The sequence below is a fragment of the Pogona vitticeps genome, chromosome 2, assembly GCF_051106095.1.
Source record: "Pogona vitticeps strain Pit_001003342236 chromosome 2, PviZW2.1, whole genome shotgun sequence".
Taxonomy (NCBI): Eukaryota; Metazoa; Chordata; class Lepidosauria; order Squamata; family Agamidae; genus Pogona; species Pogona vitticeps.
In genome coordinates, this window is record NC_135784.1 from 229,511,190 (window position 1) to 229,536,820 (window position 25,631).

Below are 25,631 nucleotides of genomic sequence, written 5' to 3' on the forward strand. Positions count from 1 at the left end.
GTGATTTTGCCCCTTCTGGCCCCCGGGGGAGGCAGGGTGAGTCTCCAAAGGGTCCTAGAACACACGCTAGGACCCTTTGGAGACTCACCCTGCCTCCCCCGGGCGACAGAGCGGGCAAAATAGGCAGCTTCCAGTACCTTTTCTGAGCCTTTCCAGGCTCAGAAAAGGTCCTGGAAGCTCCCGATTTTGCCCCCGCTGTCCCCGTGGAGGGGGTGGGGGGAGCCTGGCAAGGGTCCTGGGAGGCTCCCTTGGACCCTTGCCACGCTCCCCCACCCATACATGGGGCCAGGGGGGGTAAAATCGCCAGCTTCTGGGAGTGTCTGGAGGCTTGGGGAGCCTCCAAACACTCCCAGAAGCTGGTGATTTTACCCCCCTGGCCCAGGGGGGTGGGGTGGGGGGAGGGTGGCAAGGGTCCAAGGGAGGCTCCCTTGGACCCTTGCCACCCTCCCCCCACCCCCTACGGAGCCGGGGGGGGTTAAAATCACCAGCTTCTGAGAATGTTTGGAGGCTTATCAAGCTTCCAAACACTCCCAGAACCTGGCGATTTCGCCAGGGCTGGCCCCGTGGGGGGGTGGGGGAGGGTGGCAAGGGTCCAAGGGAGGCTCCCTTGGACCCTTGCCACCCTCCCCCCACCCCCCACGGAGCTGGGGGGGTTTAAAATCGCCAGCTTCTGAGAGTGTTTGGAGGCTTATCAAGCTTCCAAACACTCCCAGAACCTGGCAATTTCGCCAGGGCTGGCCCCATGGGGGTGTGGGGGGAGGGTGGCAAGGGTCATGGGAGGCTCCCTTGGACCCTTGCCATGCTCCCCCACCCCCCATGGGGCCAGGGGGGGTAAAATCGCCAGCTTCTGGGAGTGTTTTGAGGCTTGGGAAGCCTCAAAACACTCCCAGAACCTGGCGATTTTGCCAGTGCTGGCCCGTGCGTGGGTGGGAGGAGTGTCGCAAGGATCTGAGTGAGCTTCCAGGACCCTTGCGACGTTCCCCCCACCTGGAAGCTGGCGATTTCGCCGGTGCTGGCCCCGTGGGGGGGGGGAGCCTCGCAAGGGTCCTGGAAGGCTCACCCGGACCCTTGCAACGCTCCCCCCCACAGGGCCAGCAGCGACGAAATTGCTGCATTCACACCATTAGACGCACTGACTTCCCCACCCACATTTTGGAGGGGGAAAAGTGCGTCTTATGGTGCAAAAAATACGGTATATGCCGCCCACGCTACCAAAAGTAATAAAAGTAATAAGTAATAAAGTTATAAGTAATAAAATGTTATTCTGCATACCACCACCACTACCAATGCTGTAAGCATTTTAGGCAATTATTTCCTGACAGAGAAAAGAACTGAACAGTAGGTTTAAATGTAATCAATAGTGAATATCTTATTTTGACATTTCTGTATGAACAGAAGGAAATAGGTAAAGGTAAAGGTTCCCCTTGACAATTTTTGTCCAGTCGTGTTCGACTCTAGGGGGTGGTGCTCATCCCGTTTCCAAGCCATAGAGCCAGCGTTTTGTCCGAAGACAATCTTCCGTGGTCACATGGCCAGTGCGACTTAGACACAGAATGCTGTTACCTTCCCACCGAGGTGGTCCCTATTTATCTACTCGCATTTGCATGCTTTCGAACGGCTAGGTTGGCAGGAGCTGGGATAAGCGAAGGAAATAAATAAATACAAAGCCCTATCTGGAAGGTCCGAGTCCTTGAGACCCCTCAGTTAAGAAACTACACACCTATGTGTGGGACATAATGATAGAAACTGTAGCGTACAGACACCAAGTACAGTCATCTCCAAGTGTGATTATTTGCTGGTGGAATAAACACTGCTGTTTTAACATGTTTTCCAGCCTCAGCTGCCATCACATGCCTCTCAAAATGCTACCCAGGGCTGGGAAAACTCTAGAATCAGATCAGAGAGCATGGGGATGCAGGAGAGAGGAGAAGAAACTGAGTTCACACTGGACACCTGCTTGAATATTACTGGCTGTCACCCATGGCATCCAAATAATCTTATAAAAATTGTCTGTTCTCCACAGATTGTTGCAGAAAAGGTGCCACATTTTAAACTCACTCTTCCCAGTGAAATATAGACACAAATGGCAACTTGAAAAGAAGAAAGGTTATAAAGTAACAGGCTCATACTATACTCACCCATCAGATTTTCTTTTAATACTATAAAGGCAAATAGAACAGTCTGCTCTGAACAAAATTACGATGTCCCGAAAGACACTGAGTAACAATGTTTCTGCCTGTACTTTGGTGATATGGGCAAATGCATTGTCTAGATTTGCTGTTCTCAAATAGACCCTTAACTGGAAAGAAGATCAAATATAGAAACAATATTAGTAACTGAACATAACTGACCATAAATCTGTAATAAAAACAGATGAATAAAAATAAATCAAATCAAAAGAAATTTGCTAAACAACCTTATTTAGAGTCTTGTCAGTAGTGCCTGGGGTCTTCCCAAACTCTACATGCCCAAGCAACTATAATCTGGAATTTTCGTCACTATTCCATTTTTCATCTACTGAAGACTTTAACAGAAATTTATGTTTCTCTTCCCTACTCCAGCTTTTAATATTTTACCTCTTTTACTTCATGGGCTGGATAAATTAAACTCTGCTTTCCATAATTTTCTGCACAGAGTTTTTTGAGAAATTGACTGGGTCCCTTCCTATGTGTGTGTGTGTTCTGAAACTTTTAATGGCATTTACAAGTTACAACAACACAAGCAACTCAGGCAAAATAGGAAAAGTAAAATTGCACAAATTTCATAAATTAGAACAGAGAAGCAGGGGACAATTTCAGAATTGCAGTTAAGAAACCTGCAACAGCAGCAGTCAGGGCATTACATTCATCGCTCATGAAAATGGAAAGAGTTGACTCAAAAGAATTGAAAAAATAAGAGATCCAAGGTTCAAGGAAAAAATTTCGGAGGTGGTGATGAGCAGGGCATTGAAACAGTATATGAGCCAGGGTGTCAGGCGTCTCTAAGCAAAAGAAACAAAGTCTTTTTTCACGAGGGATGTTGAGAAATCAACCGGCATGGGTGGCCGAAGGAAAAATGTTAAAACGGGCTAACATAAAAGCTCTTCTTAGACTCATCTTTGTTTGCAACTGTCTTTTACTAAGTACACATTGGCTAAAATCTTGTTGCTTACTGTGGTTAAGTCACAACTAGAATAGATCCACTGAACCAGTGGGGATCAGGAAAGTTAACACCTATGGAAGTTCCACTGATTCAGGGCTTACTCTAGTTGCAACTTAATGCTGGATTTCAACCATCAAGTTTTTTAATCTTCCTCATTCTACACTCTGTTAAAACCTAGTGTACAAATGTTTTAAGAACTTCTTTATACCTCCAGTTAATACATTTTTAATAGCATAACATAATGGAATCCTTAGACTATCTCTGGGGATACAAGTCAATTTCTGGATGGGGCATCAATATAGTCTTCTCAAATGTGCACAAACAATCTGAAGCTTGTTCTCTGTGGATTTGGGCACAAGCCTGTGGCACACACAGTAGCTTCCTGTCAATTTCCCACTCTGCAGGTTGCCATTATTTACCTGCAACAGTTGTTTCTAGAGCAGCGGTCCCCAACCTTTTTAGCCCCGCAGACCGGCTGGGGAAGGCGCCCCCCCCCATGCTCATGCAAAGGGTGGCAGCGCTTGTGCGGGTGTGCGCGCACTCGTGCACATGTGCAAATGGTGGCACAGTGTTCATGCAGGCATGCACTCATTTGTGTGCAGGTGCAAACAGGCTGTGCGGTGGGGAGTGCATGCGGGGATGGCAGGTCTCTCTCCACGGTCCGGTCTGACTCCAGGACCAGGGGTTGGGGACCTCTGTTCTAGAAAGTAAAGTGTTCACAGAACTCTCCACGTATCATTCTACTTCTATGGTCAATGGACATTTGAAGGGAGAAACTATTCCCTCAATCTCATAGGTCACTGACTGATAATGGAGAAGACTTTTTAACATTGCATGTTAGGAGCTCCTGCCATGTGGTCAGCCTGATTGACCAACAATATAGAGAACCCTCTAGTCATGAGTAAGGATTTCAGAAGGCAAACTACAACAATTTTTAATCCATATATGCTAGTGACAGAATAACATTTTTTTCTTTGAAAAAAAGGATCCTAGACATTATGAGCATGGTATTATCCATATTCTTCAACAATTTCTTCAGAACAAAAGAGAAAGTCCACAGCCATTTAAACTGCTTGCAGACGTTTTGGTTAGATTTCTTAAGTCTTCCTGAAAATATCAGACAGGGCCCATTATTTGTATAATCAGATGTGATTAATTAAAGTGTTAAATTCTTCCATTCAATAAGATATGGGAGTATGTAAGACAATGGAGAAAGGCTTGCTTGAATCATATTATACACACCAGCTGTCATACAGGCTTCCAGTGCATACAGTCTAGTCAAAATTAGCTTCCTTGTACACATGCTATGTGACCATTCACAAAGCTGTACAGAAATATGAAATGGGTGATTGATAAATAACAATCTCAAGTTAACAGAAAGTGTTTCTGTGGAAGTGTCAGAATATATATTTTTAAAAATTTTTCTTAAATTAAAGGGCATAAGGGATTGCTCCTAGCATACTTTTCTAATGACAATGAAAAAGAACTGCTCAGCTTACCTCTTCTTGATGGTCACTTAAGTTATAACAAGCAATGACTATGAAATCATTCCACCATGCTAAGCCACCTGTCACAGTCATATTTTGTTCCTAGAAGGAAAAAAGGGGGGCAAGGTTAAATCTGCTTCTGAATAAATCCAGTAGCTTGTGCATAAACATTAAACAGAGTATGTAATACTTGGAAATGTATTTCTAAACTATCGGTAATTACAGTATTCTGTTTACCATCTGGAAAGCTGTAACACAAAGCTGTGCAATATGTAGAATATTAGGGAGATAACCATTAGGAGACTCACTTTCCTGTTTCTTTCACAATTCAACTTCATGCAGATGTTTATACCATAACAAAACAAGGAAATAAAGTGGAGAGTTCTCATCTCAGTCTAACAGAGTTTATATACTATTGGCTCTTTCACTGAGCCAATAGTATATAAACCCTGTCCCTTTTTACTGTGGATGTCACCCACTACATCTACAGTAAATAGGGAGCGTAATGTTGCCCTGCTGAAAGCTCAACTGGATGCTTCTCTTTGCTTATGAAGCAAGACTGACCGAGTATTTCATTTTTTAAAACACTAAATGAGGCAGGTTAAGGAGGAGAGAAAAAGTACACTCCCCTAGGGAAGAGCTTAAAACAGCAATGTGTCGCAGTGAAGTGGGAGAGGGGGACACCGCTTTCCCTGCATTCTCTGTTTAACATTTAAAATTTACCCAACCACCCCCACCAGTTTATGGCCAAAGGGACAACTGTGTCCAGAATAAACATGTCTTCTACTGGTTTTGTTCTTGTTTAAAATATAAAACTGCAAATCCAACTTCTGACAGCCATATCCCTGTTCTCCTTCTGTCCTAAGATAACACATACCAAGACATAAGCTTCTGACACCAAGCTCAGGATTGGACCTTTTAACTTGTAAGTGCTGAATTGTGTTTTAGTATTACAGTTTTGTTTTAATACTGTTAATTTTGTTTTAATGTTTTAATTTATTGAGGGTATTTTTGTATCTTTTTAAAAATCTCAGTGTGAGCAGTTAAGTGAGAATTGTGTAATATAAATCAAATAAATTAATGAAATCCTTGCAGCTAGCCCCAAACATCTGAAAGCAACTAATATCTTTTGTCATTTTTGCACAATTTTAAGCACCCCAAACTTGAACAAACCCAATTACATACAAGAGACTGCAATTATCTTCAGTATAAACATTATCTTCAATATACACATCAGTAAAAATATTATTCAAATGTTACTCTATTTCTTCTCTTACAAAGTAGAAGTACTCACCTGCGTTATGTTTCCAAACAGTTTCCATTTTTTAGAAAGCAAAGAGTAATGCGCAAAACCAAACTTGCCAACCACAGCTACATTCTGCCCCATTTTATCAATGGCCGAGTACTGCTCATGAGAGGGGGGAAAAAAACAAGTGCAATGTGTCAGAATGCCTGACAAGAATGACACATCTGTATAGTTTCTACTATGCTTAATTAATACAAATTATATTTCCAAAAGCTGAGGCTTCCTAATTTATTCCAGTCTGAGCCCCGAATGTAAAATTTAATGTTTACATGTAGATACAGTGGTACCTTGACTTACGAACGTCCTTACTTGTGAACGATTTGAGTTATGAACAGCTCCGTTTGCAAAAAGTTGCTTCGACCTGCAAACGGAGCCTCGACTTACTAACCAAAAAAGAAAAAGAAAAGAAAACTTCCCTGCCCTTTTTTGACCTAAGTTCACCTTAGGTCAAAAGAAGAAGAAGAAAAAATCTCCCCCTAGTGGTAGAGTACGGATTAACTAGCTTTGCATTAGTTCCTATGGGAACTAATGCCTCTACCTACGAACAGCACCTCGACATACGAACGAAAAACAGCAGATACGGATTAAATAGTTTTCAATGCATTCCTATGAAAAGGTTTGCCTCGACTTACGAACTTTTTGATGTACGAACGCCATTCCAATACAGATTAAGTTTGTAAATCGAGGTACCACTGTATAGCGTGCCTGCGCCCAGGGGAGCCGAAGAACATCAGCCCCTACAGCTCACTGAGTGAGAGACAGTGGGTTTGTAGTTGAGTAGCTGCCAGCCTTTTTTTTTGTCAAGAGAGCCGGCTAGGTCTTCCCCTGCTCTGCAGGATTGGGCCCTGTTGCTTCTGGCTGCCTCCCCCTTTCCAACATCAGCCACCTGGCTCAAGGGGTAAGAAGGCTTTTAAGTCAGTGCTGCTTCTAGGGTCCCACCAGACCAGCGTGCCTGCGCCCAGGGGAGCCGAAGAACATCAGCCTCTACAGCTCACTGAGTGAGAGACAGTGGGTTTGTAGTTGAGTAGCTGCCAGCCTTTTTTTTGTCAAGAGAGCCGGCTAGGTCTTCCTCTGCTCTGCAGGATTGGGCCCTGTTGCTTCTGGCTGCCTCCCCCTTTCCAACATCAGCCACCTGGCTCAAGGGGTAAGAAGGCTTTTAAGTCAGTGCTGCTTCTAGGGTCCCACCAGACCAGCGTGCCTGCACCCAGGGGAGCCGAAGAACATCAGCCCCTACAGCTCACTGAGCGAGAGACAGTGGGTTTGTAGTTGAGTAGCTGCCAGCCTTTTTTTTGTCAAGAGAGCCGGCTAGGTCTTCCTCTGCTCTGCAGGATTGGGCCCTGTTGCTTCTGGCTGCCTCCCCCTTTCCAACATCAGCCACCTGGCTCAAGGGGTAAGAAGGCTTTTAAGTCAGTGCTGCTTCTAGGGTCCCACCAGACCAGCGTGCCTGCGCCCAGGGGAGCCGAAGAACATCAGCCTCTACAGCTCACTGAGTGAGAGACAGTGGGTTTGTAGTTGAGTAGCTGCCAGCCTTTTTTTTGTCAAGAGAGCCAGCTAGGTCTTCCTCTGCTCTGCAGGATTGGGCCCTGTTGCTTCTGGCTGCCTCCCCCTTTCCAACATCAGCCACCTGGCTCAAGGGGTAAGAAGGCTTTTAAGTCAGTGCTGCTTCTAGGGTCCCACCAGACCAGCGTGCCTGCGCCCAGGGGAGCCGAAGAACATCAGCCCCTACAGCTCACTGAGTGAGAGACAGTGGGTTTGTAGTTGAGTAGCTGCCAGCCTTTTTTGCCAAGAGAGCCGGCTAGGTCTTCCTCTGCACTGCAGGATTGGGCCCTGTTGCTTCTGGCTGCCTCCCCCTTTCCAACATCAGCCACCTGGCTCAAGGGGTAAGAAGGCTTTTAAGTCAGTGCTGCTTCTAGGGTCCCACCAGACCAGCGTGCCTGCGCCCAGGGGAGCCGAAGAACATCAGCCTCTACAGCTCACTGAGTGAGAGACAGTGGGTTTGTAGTTGAGTAGCTGCCAGCCTTTTTTTTTGTCAAGAGAGCCGGCTAGGTCTTCCTCTGCTCTGCAGGATTGGGCCCTGTTGCTTCTGGCTGCCTCCCCCTTTCCAACATCAGCCACCTGGCTCAAGGGGTAAGAAGGCTTTTAAGTCAGTGCTGCTTCTAGGGTCCCACCAGACCAGCGTGCCTGCACCCAGGGGAGCCGAAGAACATCAGCCCCTACAGCTCACTGAGTGAGAGACAGTGGGTTTGTAGCTGAGTAGCTGCCAGCCTTTTTTGTCAAGAGAGCCGGCTAGGTCTTCCTCTGCTCTGCAGGATTGGGCCCTGTTGCTTCTGGCTGCCTCCCCCTTTCCAACATCAGCCACCTGGCTCAAGGGGTAAGAAGGCTTTTAAGTCAGTGCTGCTTCTAGGGTCCCACCAGACCAGCGTGCCTGCACCCAGGGGAGCCGAAGAACATCAGCCCCTACAGCTCACTGAGTGAGAGACGTTTCCCGTAGGAGGAAATGGTGGCGCAAATTTCATCTCTCGCCTGGTCCCCGTCACCGCTGTTGCTGCTGCTATTCCTTTTTGCACGAAGAACATCTGACTTAATAGCATTAAGTCCAATTTTAATATATGTGGGGGATAGCTATTGTGATTTTTTCTCATTAGTATTTATTTTTTAAGTTACTATTTTTGTTTAACTTAATTTAATTATTATTAAGTTTGGTACTGCTGGTTTATATGTTTTTATTGATGTACTTACTTTAGCTTTTTATTGTACTATCCTTTTTTGTATATTTGAATTAAGTTATTAGTTTTTTCTTTCCCCTTTTCTTTTTATTTCTCTTCTCGTCATGGAATGGGGTGCCTGCCCTCCCAGCGAGGGGCCACAAAACATCACTGTGATTACGGGTAGAGGGCGATATGGCGTTGGATCCGTCCCTACTCGTGTCAGAAGAACTATGAACAGATGTTTACAGGCTGTTCCTTGTTCTGAGACGGAAACCAACCCCCAATATCGAGGTAGCCAGACCAGCCGGCCCTCTACTCTACGCCTGGTGTTGTTGAACGCCAGGTCTGTATCTAATAAAACCCAACTGATTTATGATCTTATCTTGGAGGAAGATGCAGACCTGGCCTGCATAACGGAAACATGGATTGGCGGAGAGGGGGGTCCCCCCCTAGCTCTTATTTGTCCGCCTGGTTATGCTGTCCAACACCAGGGTAGACTGGAGGGACGGGGAGGGGGAGTAGCCATCCTCTATAAGTCCACCTTGGAGGTGGTTAGGCGCTCCTCGGTGGTAAAGCCGGGTCTTGAGGCTCGCCACGTGTGGATTGGGGCCAGGGACGGTATTGGGATCTTGCTGGGTTACCGTGCTCCCCGCGACCCAGCCATTTCCCTACCGGAGCTGGTGGACTTTGTCTCCGCGGCACTGCTGGGTTCCCCGAGGCTACTAGTCCTGGGGGACTTCAACGTGCATGCGGGGGCAGAAACGTCCGGACCAGCTCTTGAGTTCTTGGAGACCATGGCCTTCTTGAACATGTCCCAGCATGTCAACGGCCCTACACACGTGGGCGGCCACACATTAGACCTGGTCTTTTCCACCAATGGGAGCGAGAGTGGTCCGATGGTGACTGACCTCGAGTCGGTCCCCTTGTCATGGTCGGATCACCACCTAATAAAGTGTACCATCAAGATGGCTCTCCCCCCTCGCAGGGAGCAGGGACCTATTGTTATGGTCCGCCCTCGAAGGCTACTGGATCCGATTGGATTCCAGGATGCCATGAGAGGTGTTACGGCTGACCTGGCTGGCGCTCCTGTCGAGGCTCTGGTTGACGCCTGGTTCACAGCCGCGGCTAGTGCCGTAGACACGATCGCGCCTAAACGCCCTCTCAGCCGCAGAGATCGCCCGGCGCCCTGGTTTAACCAGGATCTCCGGATGTCGAAGCGGGTCAGGAGACGGCTAGAGCGCAAATGGAGAAAGGACCCGACGGTTTTTAATCGCATAGCTGTTAAGGTCGCTACTAACCTTTACCAGGCCAAGGTAAAGGCTGCCAGTCGAACATACCTCGCTAACCGGATAAGCGAGGCGTCTAATCAGCAGGCGGAATTATTCCGTATAGTACGTGACCTATCCGGAATTGGCCCGGGTGATAGGCCTCCCCCTAGTTTTACACCGGACCAATTTGCAGCATTTTTTAAATCTAAAGTGGAGGCCATCCGCCGGGACCTCTCCCCTTTTTTGAATACAGTGAGTCGAGCTGAGATGTCCAGCGCTCCATCTTGTCCGGTGATTTTTGACTCCTTTCAGCCTGTTTCGCCCGACACTGTGGCCAGGACGCTTGATCGCTGCCGTGCTTCCACCTCCTCTTTGGACCCTTGCCCGGCCTGGCTAATCAAGGCAGCCAGGCCTTCAACAACGGAATGGGCTACTGTAATAATTAATGGGTCTTTCCTTGAGGGCAGATTTCCCTCTGCCCTCAAGGATACACTCATTAGGCCCATAAGAAAGAAACCTAGTTTGGCGGCGGACGAAATTGGCAATTATAGGCCCGTCGCCAATGTTTCTTTCTTAAGCAAGGTAGTCGAGAGGGTGGTGGCCGATCAGCTTCAGGCGTTCCTGGATGACACAGATGCCCTGGATCCATTCCAATCGGGCTTCAGGCCGCGCCATGGAACAGAGACGGCATTGGTCGCCCTGTGTGATGACCTGTTGAGGGAGGCCGACAGAGGCAAAATGTCTCTGCTGGTCCTCCTCGATATCTCAGCGGCCTTCGATACCATCGACCACGGTATCCTCCTGGGGAGGCTCACCGAGTTGGGAATAGGTGGCCGGGCATTTGCCTGGCTCCGTTCCTTCTTGGAGGACCGTCCCCAGAGAGTACAGCTTGGGGAGAATGTCTCGGCCCCGTGGAGCCTCAATTGTGGGGTTCCACAGGGGTCGATCATCTCCCCAATGCTGTTTAACATCTATATGAGGCCGCTGGGGAGGGTCATCAGGGGGTGTGGAGCCCTGTGCCATCAATATGCGGATGACACGCAGCTCTACATCTCCTTTTCTCCAACTACAGGAGATGCCGTTCTGTCCCTTCAGCGCTGCCTGGAGACCGTTCGGGAATGGATGCAGGAGAATGGGCTGAGGCTAAACCCGGACAAGACGGAGGTACTGAGGGTGGGCGCTCCCACAGTTGGGGATTTGGGAAACTCCCTCATTTTTGGGGGAGTGACCCTGCCTGCCAGGGATGGAGTTCGCAGCTTGGGGATTCATCTGGACCCGGCGCTTACTATGGAAACCCAGGTGGCGTCCGTGGTCCGCACCGCATTTTTCCATCTTCGGCGGATAGCCCAGCTGCGACCCTACCTTGATGTGGGGGCTCTCAACACTTTGGTACATGCGCTTGTAATCTCAAGATTAGACCACTGCAATGCACTCTACGTGGGGCTACCTTTGAGGCTGCTGCGGAAACTACAGGTGGTGCAGAATGCTGCGGCCAGATTACTCAGTGGAGTGAGAAGATACCAACATATCTCGCCCACTCTGGCCGCATTGCATTGGCTGCCCATCCAATTCCGCATCGACTTCAAAGTGTTGATGCTTACTTACAAAGCCCTAAACGGTTTAGGACCTCAATATTTGGTGGAACGCCTTCTCCCACCTAGATCTACCCGTGTCACCCGTGCGAGCCAGGAGGTGAGGCTGAGGAGCCTGACGCCGAGAGAGGCCCGGAAGGAGAAGACCAGAAATCGGGCCTTCTCGGTGGTGGCTCCTCGCCTCTGGAACAACTTACCTCCTGAGATTCGCGCGGCTCCCTCGCTGGGCATTTTTAAGAAACAATTGAAAACACTGATGTATAGGCAGGCTTTCCCAACAGATAATCCCTGACGATTTTTCTTTTATATTCTTTGATTTCCATTTTTGTCTATTTGTAATGTTTTTAATAATTTTATTGTTGCTCTAATTGTAAGCCGCCTAGAGTGGTCTAGTATGACCAGATAGGCGGGATAGAAATAAAATAAATAAATAAATAAATAAATAAATAGCCCGAAGTTGGAAAAAACAAAAAGCAACTCACCCTTATAGGCCAATTGATCTCCAAATAGATGCTGTGTATCTATAAAAATAAGAAGGCATTCAATTATTAAAAATTACATGATTTCAAATGTAAGCTTCCATTTCCAACAGTGTTACATAGACATCAACAGGAATCCTCTCGTAAGAGACTTGCTTCATTACTACTTAATTATTACCTCCTATTTCTGACTTACTGAAGTCTGTAATGCAGGTACAGTGGAGTTTTTTTAAGCCCAGATTTTTACCTTTGAAAGTTTGTTAAAATGGTTTGTCTGAGAAGCATGTAGTTAAACCCTTGGTCCACTTGTTAACTGCTGTGGCACCTTGTGTAATTCCCTTTCCAAGGAGGGTGAGCTATTTCTTGCATGACATTCAAAAGGCCCTTCCTCTCAACAGAAAAGGAGGATTCAACACTCGTATAAGTCAGTGCATTTATTTAGTAGTTAAGATAGATGCCCAACAGAGTTTAATGATGTTAGCCAATCTGATTTGGAATTAAGTATCACTGCTCTATGTGATTCATGAAATTCCATTTTTAGTTGAAACACTTCATGTCTTTGTATCTGAATGGGGAGAGACTCATGGCTTTGAACGGGCAATTGGCTCCTATGACACACTTGCAACAATGGCAATAGTTTACACAGTTATAAACAAAAAATATAGACCACAAAATCTTTAACAAAATACGATTTACAAGAAAATTCTTCTTCTTAAATTGACAGAGGAGCTCATTTTCAACTAGGAAGTTGCTACACAGTCTAAAGGTTCTAAAGTATGGTATTTCTTGATTCCTAGGAAATACCAGGTATTGCTGGACAGAGGATTAAATTCTGATATGGGGGGACCAAAGTTCAAAGCTTCAGCTCAGCTAAGAAGTGGGTCTTGAGAAATAGGTTTTGTCTGGCTCTCCTTTTAGAATCTCTCCTTTGGGATGAGATTAAAGAAATATTCAATTGTTAAAAAGAAATAGTACCTGTATAACATGCCAATGTCTGTGCCCTAATAAAGTGCTTAAACCCTGAGAATCTAAGCTTCCATCTGAGTACTGGCTTCTGACAGTCTTATGTTCAGAGTGTGCTGATAAACTTCTAGGATTCTGCGCTTGGATGGCATCTCCACAGTTCAAGTACAAGCGATCTTCTCCCTGAAGGAGAACCTGCTCCTGGTTGCTCTGGAAACAAATCATCAGATAAATTTAGCAAACTGTAAAAATTATAAATACAGTTTCAATTAAAATGGAGGAAACCAAATTCAAATATTGAAGTAGTATGTTTCAATTCTGACCCTTAAGATGGTGACCTTGCACAGCGGTGTTTTTATTTACTTTTTAAAATTATTTTTGCCAAACATACACTGAAAATGCATTAACACCAAGATTCAACTATAATATATTAAACATGAAGATTCAGGAATACTTACTATGCAAGGATTAACTGCGAGTGCACTCTTGATGAACTGAAACTGCAAAATCCCAGCATGTTGGGATTTATTTTCACACTTTCTTTTTGTCACTGAATTAGCAGAGCTATTTCCATCAATCACCCACAAATGATAACCTTCTGATCCCCAACTCTAGGAAAAACAATTGAAACTGTTTTTTATCAATAAGGTATAGGAAAAGATTACAGGAGAAACATTTTGTAGCAAATGTTAATAAATACATGTGTAAATTAGAACATTATCAGAAATGTGCTGTCTGAATGTGCAAATGGCAGGATGCATCCACAAACTGGATGCCTCCAAGAATTTACCTTTGGCTGAAATGTTCTAGTCACTATAGATTGCTATCTGGCAGCCTAAGTATTCATACTACATATTTGGAACTACAGATTGATAACAATAAGAGTAACAATAAATACATTAACACTATTTTGCAGTTTCTCTGCTGACCCATTATTCTACTCCCAACAATCATATAACCGTATCTTCTTCTTTTTTAGCTAGAGGAATCATTTTCAAGGCAGTGCCAAGCTGGCCATTTACCAGGATTTCTTCCCAGCACACAAATACACTTAACATGCCATTCTCTGATGAAATTAAGTACTAAAAATTTATCTGAAAATTGAAATGTACTATAAATAACAGAACTGTTAAAACAGAAATTACTTAAATAAAAAAGTTAGATGCTCTCTCTCTCTCTCTGTGGGGGGGGGAGGGAGGGAAGGAAGGAGACTCGAGAGTACTTACCATAGAGTTGATCTTTAAAGGGTCTTTTTTGGTACCATTTGATTGATAACTAAAATAAAAACAAGACACAACACATCAGATGCTCAGTATTAAGAAGGGCTGGATCCAAACCTGGAATCTGCTGGACAAACTGTGGAACTCAGCAAAACTAAGAGGGTGACAATCTCCCCCCTGCCTGCTGTTATTGCTTGTGTGCCCCCACAGCCATTCTGTAGAGCTACAAATATTTCTAGAGTGATTTTGAGGTGATGCTGAGAAATGAAGGATTAATAAAAGGATGCTGAGGAGAAAAACTCCATCATAAACAGAACAACTGTTTGTTGGGGAAGGCCTGATACCTCTACAACTGAAATGGATGCTAATGACAAGGAAACATTTTACCCTCTATTTCCAAATCTTTCCTTTAGACCAAGATATAAACAGGAGGCAAAGGTCTGCCTTTGAAAAAAAAAGTACTTCTTAATCTCTTTTCAGGATATGCAGCTAAGCATGCAACTGTACCCCTTGCCCTAAGAACACAACTCTGGTGAGCTTTTGCAACAAGAAATTTCTCTGGATCAATCAGGATTTTAGAAGGATGATTATTATATGCAGAACATTATTTTCCCAAATGCAATCAAAGTATTGGGTGTGTGGCCACAACAAAGCATCCCTGTAACTACTGATACAGCTCTCTTCTAAACCCAGAAAATAGAAGCAGCAAGTAAAAGCCCAAGAGATCTACATTTTTGAAACATAAATGGGATATTATCCCTTTCAGAAGCCTGACACAGTCAAGAGACAGATAGGGATACTTTTAAAAATGTGCATGAGTTTTTTTAAAGGAACAAATACATCTTAACATAGTATAATGAGCATTTTTCTAGTAAAGTAAAAAAAGGGTGTTTTTTGTTAAACTCTGAATAACATATGAGCCTGCAGAAACCATTCCAACAGTTACAAAATATTCCAAGCATACAAAAACAGAGTGCTGTCCTCTGAAGATGCCGGCCACAGAGACTGGTGAAATGTTAGGAAGAACAACCTTCAGAACACGGCCAAAGAGCCCGAAAAACCCACAACAACCATACATAAACAGTTGAAGAAGAGATGCGCCATTCTGTTAAACTTCTTAGTCACAGCATTTGCTAAGAAATACTTACGCAAAGTCTCCTCCCAGGGTACAGATAAGCTGGGCACCAAATACGCTCCATAAGGAAAGACCACCATATTCCCAGGTCACCATCACAACACAATTATCAGGAGACCATCTGATTAGTTTAACAGCTCCTGTTTTGTTCCAAATATCTATTGAATAGCCAAGATTTAAAAAAATAAAATCAGTAACAACACACAAACTTTAGGTAAGCAGATCGAACAATCACACCTAATTCTTTAATGATTTTAAAGATGGGCATTATTCTTGTTTGATTGTTAATACTCAAAAGCACAATTGCCATCCATTGCAGAGGCAGTTAAGATACGGAATCCTTCTATCAGCTCAGCAGAAGCTGATCCCCTTCTTCCGTGTAGGGATGGCTGCATACAGGCAGTGCGAGGAGTCATCAGGCCAATTTGGAGATGCAGGTCTCTCAAATCGCTGTAGTGTCACCCCCTCCTGCCTAACTATTAGCTATTCATTCTCCACAACATTAAGTAGCTTCACTGAGCGTTAGGGCTAGGGAGATACACAGGGTCAGCAAACAGGCCGCCCTGATTCCTGCCAAAAGGCCTCCAGGCTGCCTGTGCATGCCCATTCCTTAACCCAGGGATGACAAAAGACAGCCAATGAAAAACCTCAGTGCTTTAGACCAGCATCAGTATTAGACTGAATTGTGTACGGCGTATTCAGTTTCAAATATCAATTTTTTGGCTAGTATAACTTAAAAATGCTGGAATGCAGCAGTAAAAGTACAACTAATCTGCAAGGATTCAAGTTTTGTAAAATATTTTCTGTTTCAATTACTCCTTATAAATCAAGACGTTAACAATTTGCAAGAAGTATCAGGGAGGCAGATGCTGAGCAAGAGCAGAAGAATGTTACCAAAAGAACAAAGGGAGAAAAGAGACCTCCAAATAATGCTTTGGGCCTTGTTTCATGTTTCACAATCCTTCCCAACGAGAAATTGCTTTTGAAAGGGAGATTTTTTAAAAAGCATTTGTAATGGTGCATGGGGGGCTGCTCTTCAAAAGATAGAAGAAATCTTATTACAAGATACCAGCAGGCTCTTGGCTCAGTTCAAGTACAGTTTTGGATCTATGCCACAATTCCTTTCAGGTTAGTAAGTGATCTTGGAACAGCATGAGCAGAGTTTATAGCTCCCCCCCACCCCCAAGCAGCTTTGATTTATGTGATCAGTCTTTAGTTACCATGCTGCCGTAGAGAGCATAATGAGATTGGCCACTTCATATTATATGCTTGATCTAAAACCAATTATGTTAGGCACAGTTTTCTCTTCCAACAATCAGCCACTCCATGTACATTTTTAAAAAGAAATAAACTCATTATTTATTTATTTATTCATTCATTTAACTTATAGGCCACCCACTCTACCCTAAGGTCTCTGGGTGGTTTACGACAATTAAAATATAATAAAAAGATAAAACAATTAAAATACAATTAAAATAGATACTCTAAATTTGCCATCAGGACATTATTCATGTTGTATAAACAGTAAAAGGAAATGATCTGAGCATGTTGAACAACTAGGTTTTTTTTTCAGTCAGAGTTTTTAAATAGTTCTATCATTTGCAATGTTCCACTGTACTGATTTTGAGTAGCAATGAATTTGTGCACGTAGCTAAGGAAGCAAAGAAAATGTACATATATTCTACAATCAAATAACTTCACAATAATCTCCTGGTAATTTTTGAATTTACTAAGTAAAATAAAGATATTAGCTGAAAACCAGTTGGCACAAATTTATACTGAGAAAGCTAGATCACTGGTTCTTAACCTTGGGTTACTCAAGAGTTTTGGACTGCAACTCCCAGAAGCCTTCACCACCAACTGTGCTGGCTGGGGTTTCTGAGAGTTGCAGTTCAAAAACATCCGAGTAACAAAGGTTAAGAACCACTGAGCTAGATGATGTCATCATCTGAAGATATCTTTAATTTAATTTTAAAAGCCCCATTTCCCTTTCAGGTAAATTAACACCAATGGGATTTCGGCCACTGGAAGGAACTCATGCAATTGCAACATGTAATCACAACAAATACTGTTGTTCTACTTGGTTGCTAGATGGCTTTATGCTTTTTTAGCAAGGAGAGGAAGAACCAGTCAAAACCTTTGCAGGGGTGGTGGTGGATGAAATGTTTTCAGTGGTTCATTTGGAAAGGAGCAAAATGCCCAACTGACTGAAGAACAAGAAGAGCGAGAGGCCCACCTTTTTATGTCAATCAAACCCTTTACATAAAAAGCCACCAAAAAAAAGAATTAAAAACAAATGGCACTACATAGCATTTGATGACAAATCTCTGCCTATGAGCCTCACTTAGTAACAACGCTACTGTTTATGTGCCAAACCAAAAAATATTAATTCTGACAAATACTTTAATATATTTCGTGGATTTAAATGGGCACCTGTTCATTTGTTATGAAGCTTTTTCCCCCTTTTATGTTTTCTTTTTGGTTTTTTTATGTCTTCTATGCTTTAGGATAAAGCATAGTATGATAATGTTTTCAAGAATATGACTTAGTTTTTCCTTTTTAGATAGTTTAGCATATTTTAAAGTCCTGCTGTTTTTTAGGAGTAAACCTTGTATTAGAAAGGGAGGTCTATTTAAAATGTGGAGGACAAGAGTAGTGTAGTGGACAGAGTAACAGTCTAGGAAACATGGGTTCAGATCCTTGGTTGGCCACGGAAATTCACTGGGAGATGGCACTAGTAATACTAGTCTTCAAATACTGTAGCTCAGACCTTACAATACTACTAGGATCCCCGTAAGACAGCATATGATACAAATTTAAAATGTATCTATTTTCTAATTTGAGACATTTTTTAGAAAGGGGGGGAGAAGGGAAAAAGACAAGACCACAGCGACCATACACAAAAGGATTTGTTCCATGTACAGCAGGTTCTCAGGACTTACCAGGATATTGTTTGGGTGTTAGCTCCAGTTTGTGAGAGAGCTGCATGGCTCCTGTAGAACTATCAATTGTATAAACTTGCACCGAGCCACTGAAAAGATCAGAGAGTTTAATAATGTTTAGAAATCGGTACTTCCTGAGTCAAAACAAGCAAGTAAACACCTAAAAATCAAATCTTTCTAATTAATAATACTGTTAGTTTGGCAGTCTTTGATGAGGAAAGTAAAAAATAGTTTGCCAGTTTCAACTCATTCAATAGGTATTTTGCGTACCGTTTTGCTGTTTTCGTTCCCTTCTGTATGATCAGTTTTTCTATGTTATCAGGAGAAATTCAAGGAAGTTTGTATGGCCCTAATTTCCATCCTTATATTGTTTTCTTTGGAGATACTGCATGACATTGTTGTCATACATGTTAAATATTACAATTATTTTCAAACACAACAGAATTCGGACTGCTACATTCTCAAAAAACAAACAAAACATTAACAAGATATATTTCATCTGTAGGCCATCTTCTCCAAATGGGTGCTCTCTGGATGTTTTAGACATCAATTGCTATGAGCCCTGACCATTGATCAAGTTAGGTGCGGCTCATGCAAGTGGGAGCACAAACCATCTGGGAGCACCAAGTCAGGAAAATTGGTGTTAAGAATGAAACTTCTATACCTCATAGCTGAGTACTAACCAAATACCTTGATGTTCAAGAGGCAGCATCTCAGCTTTCTAAAACAGAGCTCAATTTCACACTTCCATTTCAAATAACTAACACTATATATATCACATTCCTGTTCTGGCATATCAACCACACAACAGTATAAATAATAAAACACTCAGGAACACTTTGATCTGTTATAGTAGCCAGAATCATATTTCTTAGTAGAAAGTAACTGCTCCACATTGGGAGTGAGCCATCTTTCTTAAGCGATCTTCAGGTTGCAGTCCCATAAGCTGAAGATCATCCTGCCAGACTCGACGGGGCTTATGCTCACACAGAAAGCTACTGAATAAGCTCTTGGGGCACTTGGCACACTTCAGCAATCATGTGCACAGCAGAGCCACTGTACACAAGAAAAGAGCAACAGGATCCCAGCCAATGCAAGTTTGTGATTCAAGTGCTGGACTAGGACTCAGAAGGTCTGGTTCAAATCCCCACTTAGCTACAAAACTCACTGAGTGGGGGTCGGTCCCACACTCTCAGTCTGATGTATCTCACAGGGTATCAAAGGAATAAAGTGTGGAGAAAGAGACCCATGTATAGTACGTTGAGTTCACTGGAGGAAAAGTAGGATATAAGTGTAACAAAAAAACATTATCTGTAATACAGTGGTGCCTCGCATAGTGATGTTAATTCGTTCCAAAAAAAACATCGCTATGTGAAACCATCGCTATGCGAAACACCATTTCCCATAGGAATGCATTGGAAACCGGTTAATCCGTTCCAATTGGAACGGATTACCGTCGTTAAGCGAAAAAACCCATAGGAAACATCGCTAAGCGAAACAATGTTTCCTCCATTGGAATGTATTGAAGCTGACTCAATACATTTCAATGGCTTTGCGAAGTCAATTTTTGCAATTTTAAATGTGTCATACAAGGGGCAAAAATGGTTTTAAATGCTTGGAATAGCTTCTGCACCTTCTAAAACGGGTGCAAATGTAATTTGGCTTAGATCTGACTTTTCGTTAATTTAGGGTGAATTTTCCCCCCAACTTTTGACAGCTGTCAAAATCTGACAGCTCCATTATTTCCTATGGGGGAAGAAAAAATTCACAAAAAATTAATGAAGACTCAGCAACTGTTCTAAATGCTTGGATTCGTTAGAGGACCCCCTAAGTCGTGTGCAAACCTGATTTGGCTTTGATCTGAACTTTCGTTAATTTATGGCGAATTGTTTTCTCCCCCATAGGAAAGCATGGAGCTGTCAGATTTTGACAGGTCCATTGGTTCCTATGGGCCAGGAAAAAAAATTAACCATAAATTAACGAAAAGTCAGATCAAAGCCAAATCAGGTTTGCACATGACTTAGGGGGTCCTCTAACGAATCCAAGCATTTAGAACCGTTTTTGACCCTTCTAAGACACTTTTTTAATTGGGAAAAAAAACATCGTTAAGTGAAGCAGGGGACCTAAAATCACATTCGTTATGCGAAGCATGGTCCCAAACTTCACTAAGCGAAAATCGCGCATAGGAAACATCGTTATACGAGGCATATTATTTTCCAAAAAAACACATCGTTATGCAAATTCATCGCTAAATGAGGCAATCGTTAAGCGAGGCACCACTGTACTTGAAAAATGACATACGGCAGATCCTTCTGGGAGACGAATTTTTGAAAAATTAAAATAAAACAAACAAACCAAAAGACCCATGAAGAAGTACACCAGAAAGAACAACTTCCTGATTTTCCCATTCTCAGTCCCTCTATATAAATGTGAAGCACCATTCAACCAATGTTGAGGCATTCAAGAGAAAACTGGACAACCATCTGTCATATCTGCCTTGATTTGGATTCCTGCATTGAGCAGGAGGTTGGACTTGATGGCCTTATAGCCCCCTCCTGAGTCAATTATTCTATGATTCTACAGTACTTTGTCTTTCTGACCAATTCAGAGTGCTGAACTATCAATCTATAACACTGTTGCCAGATCCTGTAACTCTACTACAGTATCCCAAACCAATGTGTTGCTGCTGGTAAAGCCATTTACTTACTAACATAGATTCAGAACTTTCAGCACAGATTTAAGGACATATCTATTCCTAAGCAGATACAAAGTTTATTCCCTTCATATTCCACCTTAAGATGCAGAAATTACCTTGCACATCCAAATGCCATCAGCCTGTATTTGTTATTTACAGCCACACACATTCCATCAGAAACATCCTGTGCCCAAACTCCATGGAGTTTCTGCAAGATATATCGCAAAGAAACTTATCTAGGGTATTGTCACAGTGAAAAAACTGTGCAACAGTGAGTATCCATGCATAGCGTACTATACTTAAGTTTAGCAATGATGAAAAATACCTGAGATACAGCTCACAAGTCCCTTTCTAAAACACACACATAAAAATGAAACCCTTATTCCTTGTCTACAATGGCAGTTATTTTTAAGTACATGTAAATACATACTTGAATTATACATATTGTGGTGTAAGTGAACCTCCTCTCTGTGGCAGCCCAGTCCAACAATTCACAGAAGATTAGAGTACCCATTAAACTGGATGGGCTGTGGTACAGAGGGAGTGAGGAAAATCAGGTGGAGCAGGCTCAGATTTCCACTTCTGCCAGTTTCACTGGGCATGTCCAAATCTGGATCCAAATCAAGTACAAGTGTACATTCACAAATATATCCAGTACACGTGAAATACTTCATCATCACACTGAGCTGTTACTTGGAATTTCATTACATCGTATTTCACATTACTGACTTTTTGGAGAAGAAATTGTTTCTGTTTAGGAAAAATATGATACACAAGGTAGTTTTTAATACCATCAGAAAACTGTCAACTTTATCCCCCAGAGCAATAACACTCAGAGTGACATAAATCTAAAAAAAGATTCTGGCCAGTCTTAGAATTAAGAAGATGGCAGAGGAATGTTACAATCTGAATTGTATTTCAGAAAGTATTATATAGATGCAGTTTTCTTGTCTGGGAAAATATGCTATTTAATTATTTCAGTACCTTAACAGAAACAGTAGACCCACAAAAGTGTGAATAATGAAGTCTGAGGGAACTAGCTTTGTTATGGATGCTTTTCAAAAATAATTCTGCCCTCCCTAAACTGGCTTAATTGTATTAAGTTTCACAATTCCCCAAACATGGTTAGTTATTAGTCATCTATAGCAGACATAGAGATGTTCAATTATAGCTTGGAAGCTGCAAACAAACAAGTGATGAAGTGTTATCTTACCTCTGCTGTAAATCCATTTGACATTGGTGTAATAAAACCAACTCTGCCATCATTAAACACAACAGCAAACCCATCAAGAGTAGCACAGTATTCCATATCTCTTATGTGTACATCTTCAAATCCAAGGAATGAACCTAGTAATAATCAGAGTGAATAATTAAAAGCTACCACTGTCACACTGGATTTTTTAAATAATTATTATTTCCATTGGCTCAAAACGAAACAGTACAAGAAGTGGAAATAGCCACATGTACAGAAAAGGAAAACGCGCTCTTGTTAACTGCAGAGCCTTGTGGCACAGTGGCCAAATTGCAGTACTGCACTCAAGATTCTGCTCACAACCTGAATTCAATCCTAATGGGCTCAGATAGACGGCTCAATATCAACACAGTCTTCCATCCTTACGAGGTCAGTAAATTGAGTATCTAGTTTGCAGTGGTGGGGAAGTAATATGTAGCTTTATATAATAATGTTGTAAACCACCACAGAGTGTTTTAAGTGCTACGGGGTGATATATAAACAGCACATAAGGATAGGAAAAGGTACGCTGTCCTTTGGACAACACAGAAATGAAACAAGGTATACCTCTAGAAGAATGCAGGTCCACAGAAAATGGTACTGTACAGAGGTTAATAGCCTTCCTTCCATTTGTCATGCCATCCCAGTGAATAAGATGAAGGAGGCCATCAGCTGTAGCAACAAGTAGGTCTTCTAGCATAGACTGTAAACTACAAGAAAGTCACATTACTCTCCAGAAACTGAGAACAGAGAGTTTAATTTACTCAACATACAAACATCACATTTTCTTTGCTCTTCATCCCTGCAACAGCCCCCCGCCCCAAATCTGATCCAGAGTGTCCTCTAACTCTCTGAATGTACTCATGGACGTGCACCCAGCATTTTTTCCTTCCTCAAATGAAGGCAGCTGTTTGTTCAATACTGCACATGTATTTATAAATTAGCAAGCACACTGACTTTTTAAAATGTTTTGCCCCTGAAGCCTGTTGCTACTGTTTTGTGTATACTCTCTGTTCTCCTAAAGATATGAAGAAAAGATACTGAAATAAATCAATGGGAAAACTGTTTCAAGTTTTAAACAATGGGGGAGACTGGTATCAACGTTTAAAACCCAATCCTTAGACATTTTCTTTTGTCTGGAAGAATTCCATTACTTTTCCTCTGTGGACAAACTTTCCTTTAGCATAACTGAGAGCAGGTAGTTTTCTCTGGCTTCTCTTTCCTTTATCATCATCATCACTTTAGAACTACATAGCTAGAAAAGACTCTATAGATGACAGAGTCCAGCCTCAGTCCTTAACACCTTATGATTAATATTACATAAAATGAAGCTATCCAGGATTCACACACAGCTTATGAAGTGCACATACAATTACAGTGCTTAAGGGATTTTTTAAAATGTACTGTGACAGTAAACAGCATTATAAAACCTATTACAGTTAAGTTACAGAATTGGAGTGCATAGCAGAAAACGTCATAATGAGCAGGTGCTCCTGTTTGTGCTCTCAGTACAGACTTAAATAAAGCTCACAAACAAGAGCATGCTTCTGGCACCAATGCTAGACTAACTGAAAATCCATGATTATTTCCAGGTGAATTAGATAGCAGATGATGGGAAAGATCTTTGACTGACATTGGGGGGGTACATAGCCAACTAGTCTAACTTTGTATAAGACAGTTTCCTAAATTATTGTTCAACATGACCACAAAGCCCCATATTCTTAATGTCTCAAGTATTGCACTGCATCAGATATTTCCTTACTGCTACCACGTGTACTGCATTGGCACTGAAAGCAATTATATGAATTACCATTAGCCATACCTTGTTACAGATGCTTGTAAATCCAGTATGTGCTTCTTCTCTAGATTTAATGATGGGGCACACTGTTCTTCCTTATAGTGCGGTGTTCCCTTCACATGTGGGCTTCCTCTTTAAAGAAAGAAATTCAGGATAGAAAAATATATTTAAATGCTAAAACACTGCCAAGCTACTTTAGTCTGTTCTTGAAATAAAACTGCAAATCCTAATCTGGAAAAAAAAAAACAATTCTAACTGCAGTTCCAACAGAATTCCAGAGCAGGGTTGAAGCAAGTAGTATCTCAGTCGAACTCCACTATTTCCCAGCCGCAAACTAAGACCTGCAACATGAATTATCAACCTATGGTCACTTTATAGGGCCCCTCATCTCCCAAAGGGCTATACCACATGACAACACAGCCTCTGCATAGCACTAAATTCCATGCCAAAGACGCCATGCACAGGATTGCTAGAAAGAAAGATGTACCAGTAAAGTGGGTTCAGGGACACGAAAAACACTCTTGCATTTGTAATATAATCCTATACGCATATCTTTCCAAAAAGTATCTTTGTGAAACATGACTGTTCCATTTTAAAAAAAGGTTCTGGAAAAACAATCCCTCTTCCAGTGAGGGGTCCCATAAAATTCTTACATTTATGCTAAGAAAGGTAGCATCATGTAACCAATAACAGTCATATGCCATCTTCAAGAGCTGGAATTTTTATTAAGATGCTGACAGACAAGAAAACTGTTCAGAGTATTTACTGGAAAATGGAAAAGCTCTATATTCCAGTTGTTTGATGTCCATTCTTTTCAGAATGTTCAAGGTATTTCCTTCTCCAAATACAGAATGTATTACATAGTTGGAATGTGAGTGTGTGTGTAAGAGATGTTGCTTTGTAACTAACCTATACATCTCTAAATTCACATTTTACATCTTAATACTTAATGGTGTTCTTCTTACAATATGGCAAATGAATATGTAACAGTATTCCAATTACAGCACAACTTGTTATCCACAGTTTTACTGGGAATTTTAAGGCAGAGTTTTGCACTTTGCCACTGTGATGCTAAAAATCTTTCCCCAAGTGCTACAAATTACAGACAACTCTTAATTTATAAACACTGAATATCAATGACATAACTCACAGTTCTATCAAAAAATACTTGAATCAAGACAGCTTGAATGATAGTAGCTACAATAATTTAAATTATTCTATTGTGTATAGCACTGAAATTCGGCAGTGTTCAGAGTACAATTATTTCTCAAATTCTTATTCCCTTGAATTATCTTGCAGCATTTATTTGAACATATTTCAGTAGAACAGTGTCAGTGATGAACTACAGCCACTTTTGTTCCATAGATCATTTGCCAGTTAACTGAAAGAACAAATCACTTTACATTTTACTCTAAGCACTAATTTAAGGCCAAATAACACAAGGTGAAGTTGAAAAAAAGTGCAATCATACGCTAAACAGATACTTCTTCTTCTCTGTTCTTATGTGTGCCCTTTTGGATTCTACTCCAATGAACTGAGAAGAACAATCTATCTGAAGAACTCAACAAACCTTTAAAACCCAACACTGAGACTGCCAAGAAGAAGACTTTCATAACAATCTAGGAAATCAATTTCTACATTATCTGACAGCCTTTCCAAATAATCA

General features: G+C 42.2%; 1 protein-coding gene across 2 annotated transcripts in view; it reads right to left on the bottom strand.

Moving 5' to 3' along the window:
- The window catches only part of RIC1 (RIC1 partner of RAB6A GEF complex), a 70,513-nt gene that overhangs the window by 18,506 nt on the left and 26,376 nt on the right, over positions 1-25,631 (bottom strand). For both annotated transcript variants that reach the window (XM_020810375.3, XM_020810376.3), the window contains exons 4-16: positions 23,990-24,097; positions 22,735-22,877; positions 22,150-22,283; positions 21,053-21,144; positions 18,242-18,330; positions 15,313-15,457; positions 14,171-14,219; positions 13,403-13,555; positions 12,957-13,154; positions 11,985-12,023; positions 5,923-6,033; positions 4,641-4,730; positions 2,139-2,299 (exon numbers count right to left, since the gene is read on the bottom strand). In XM_020810375.3, the coding sequence (XP_020666034.3) occupies positions 2,139-2,299; positions 4,641-4,730; positions 5,923-6,033; positions 11,985-12,023; positions 12,957-13,154; positions 13,403-13,555; positions 14,171-14,219; positions 15,313-15,457; positions 18,242-18,330; positions 21,053-21,144; positions 22,150-22,283; positions 22,735-22,877; positions 23,990-24,097 (1,512 nt within the window). The remainder of the gene's footprint in view (positions 1-2,138; positions 2,300-4,640; positions 4,731-5,922; positions 6,034-11,984; positions 12,024-12,956; positions 13,155-13,402; positions 13,556-14,170; positions 14,220-15,312; positions 15,458-18,241; positions 18,331-21,052; positions 21,145-22,149; positions 22,284-22,734; positions 22,878-23,989; positions 24,098-25,631) is intronic.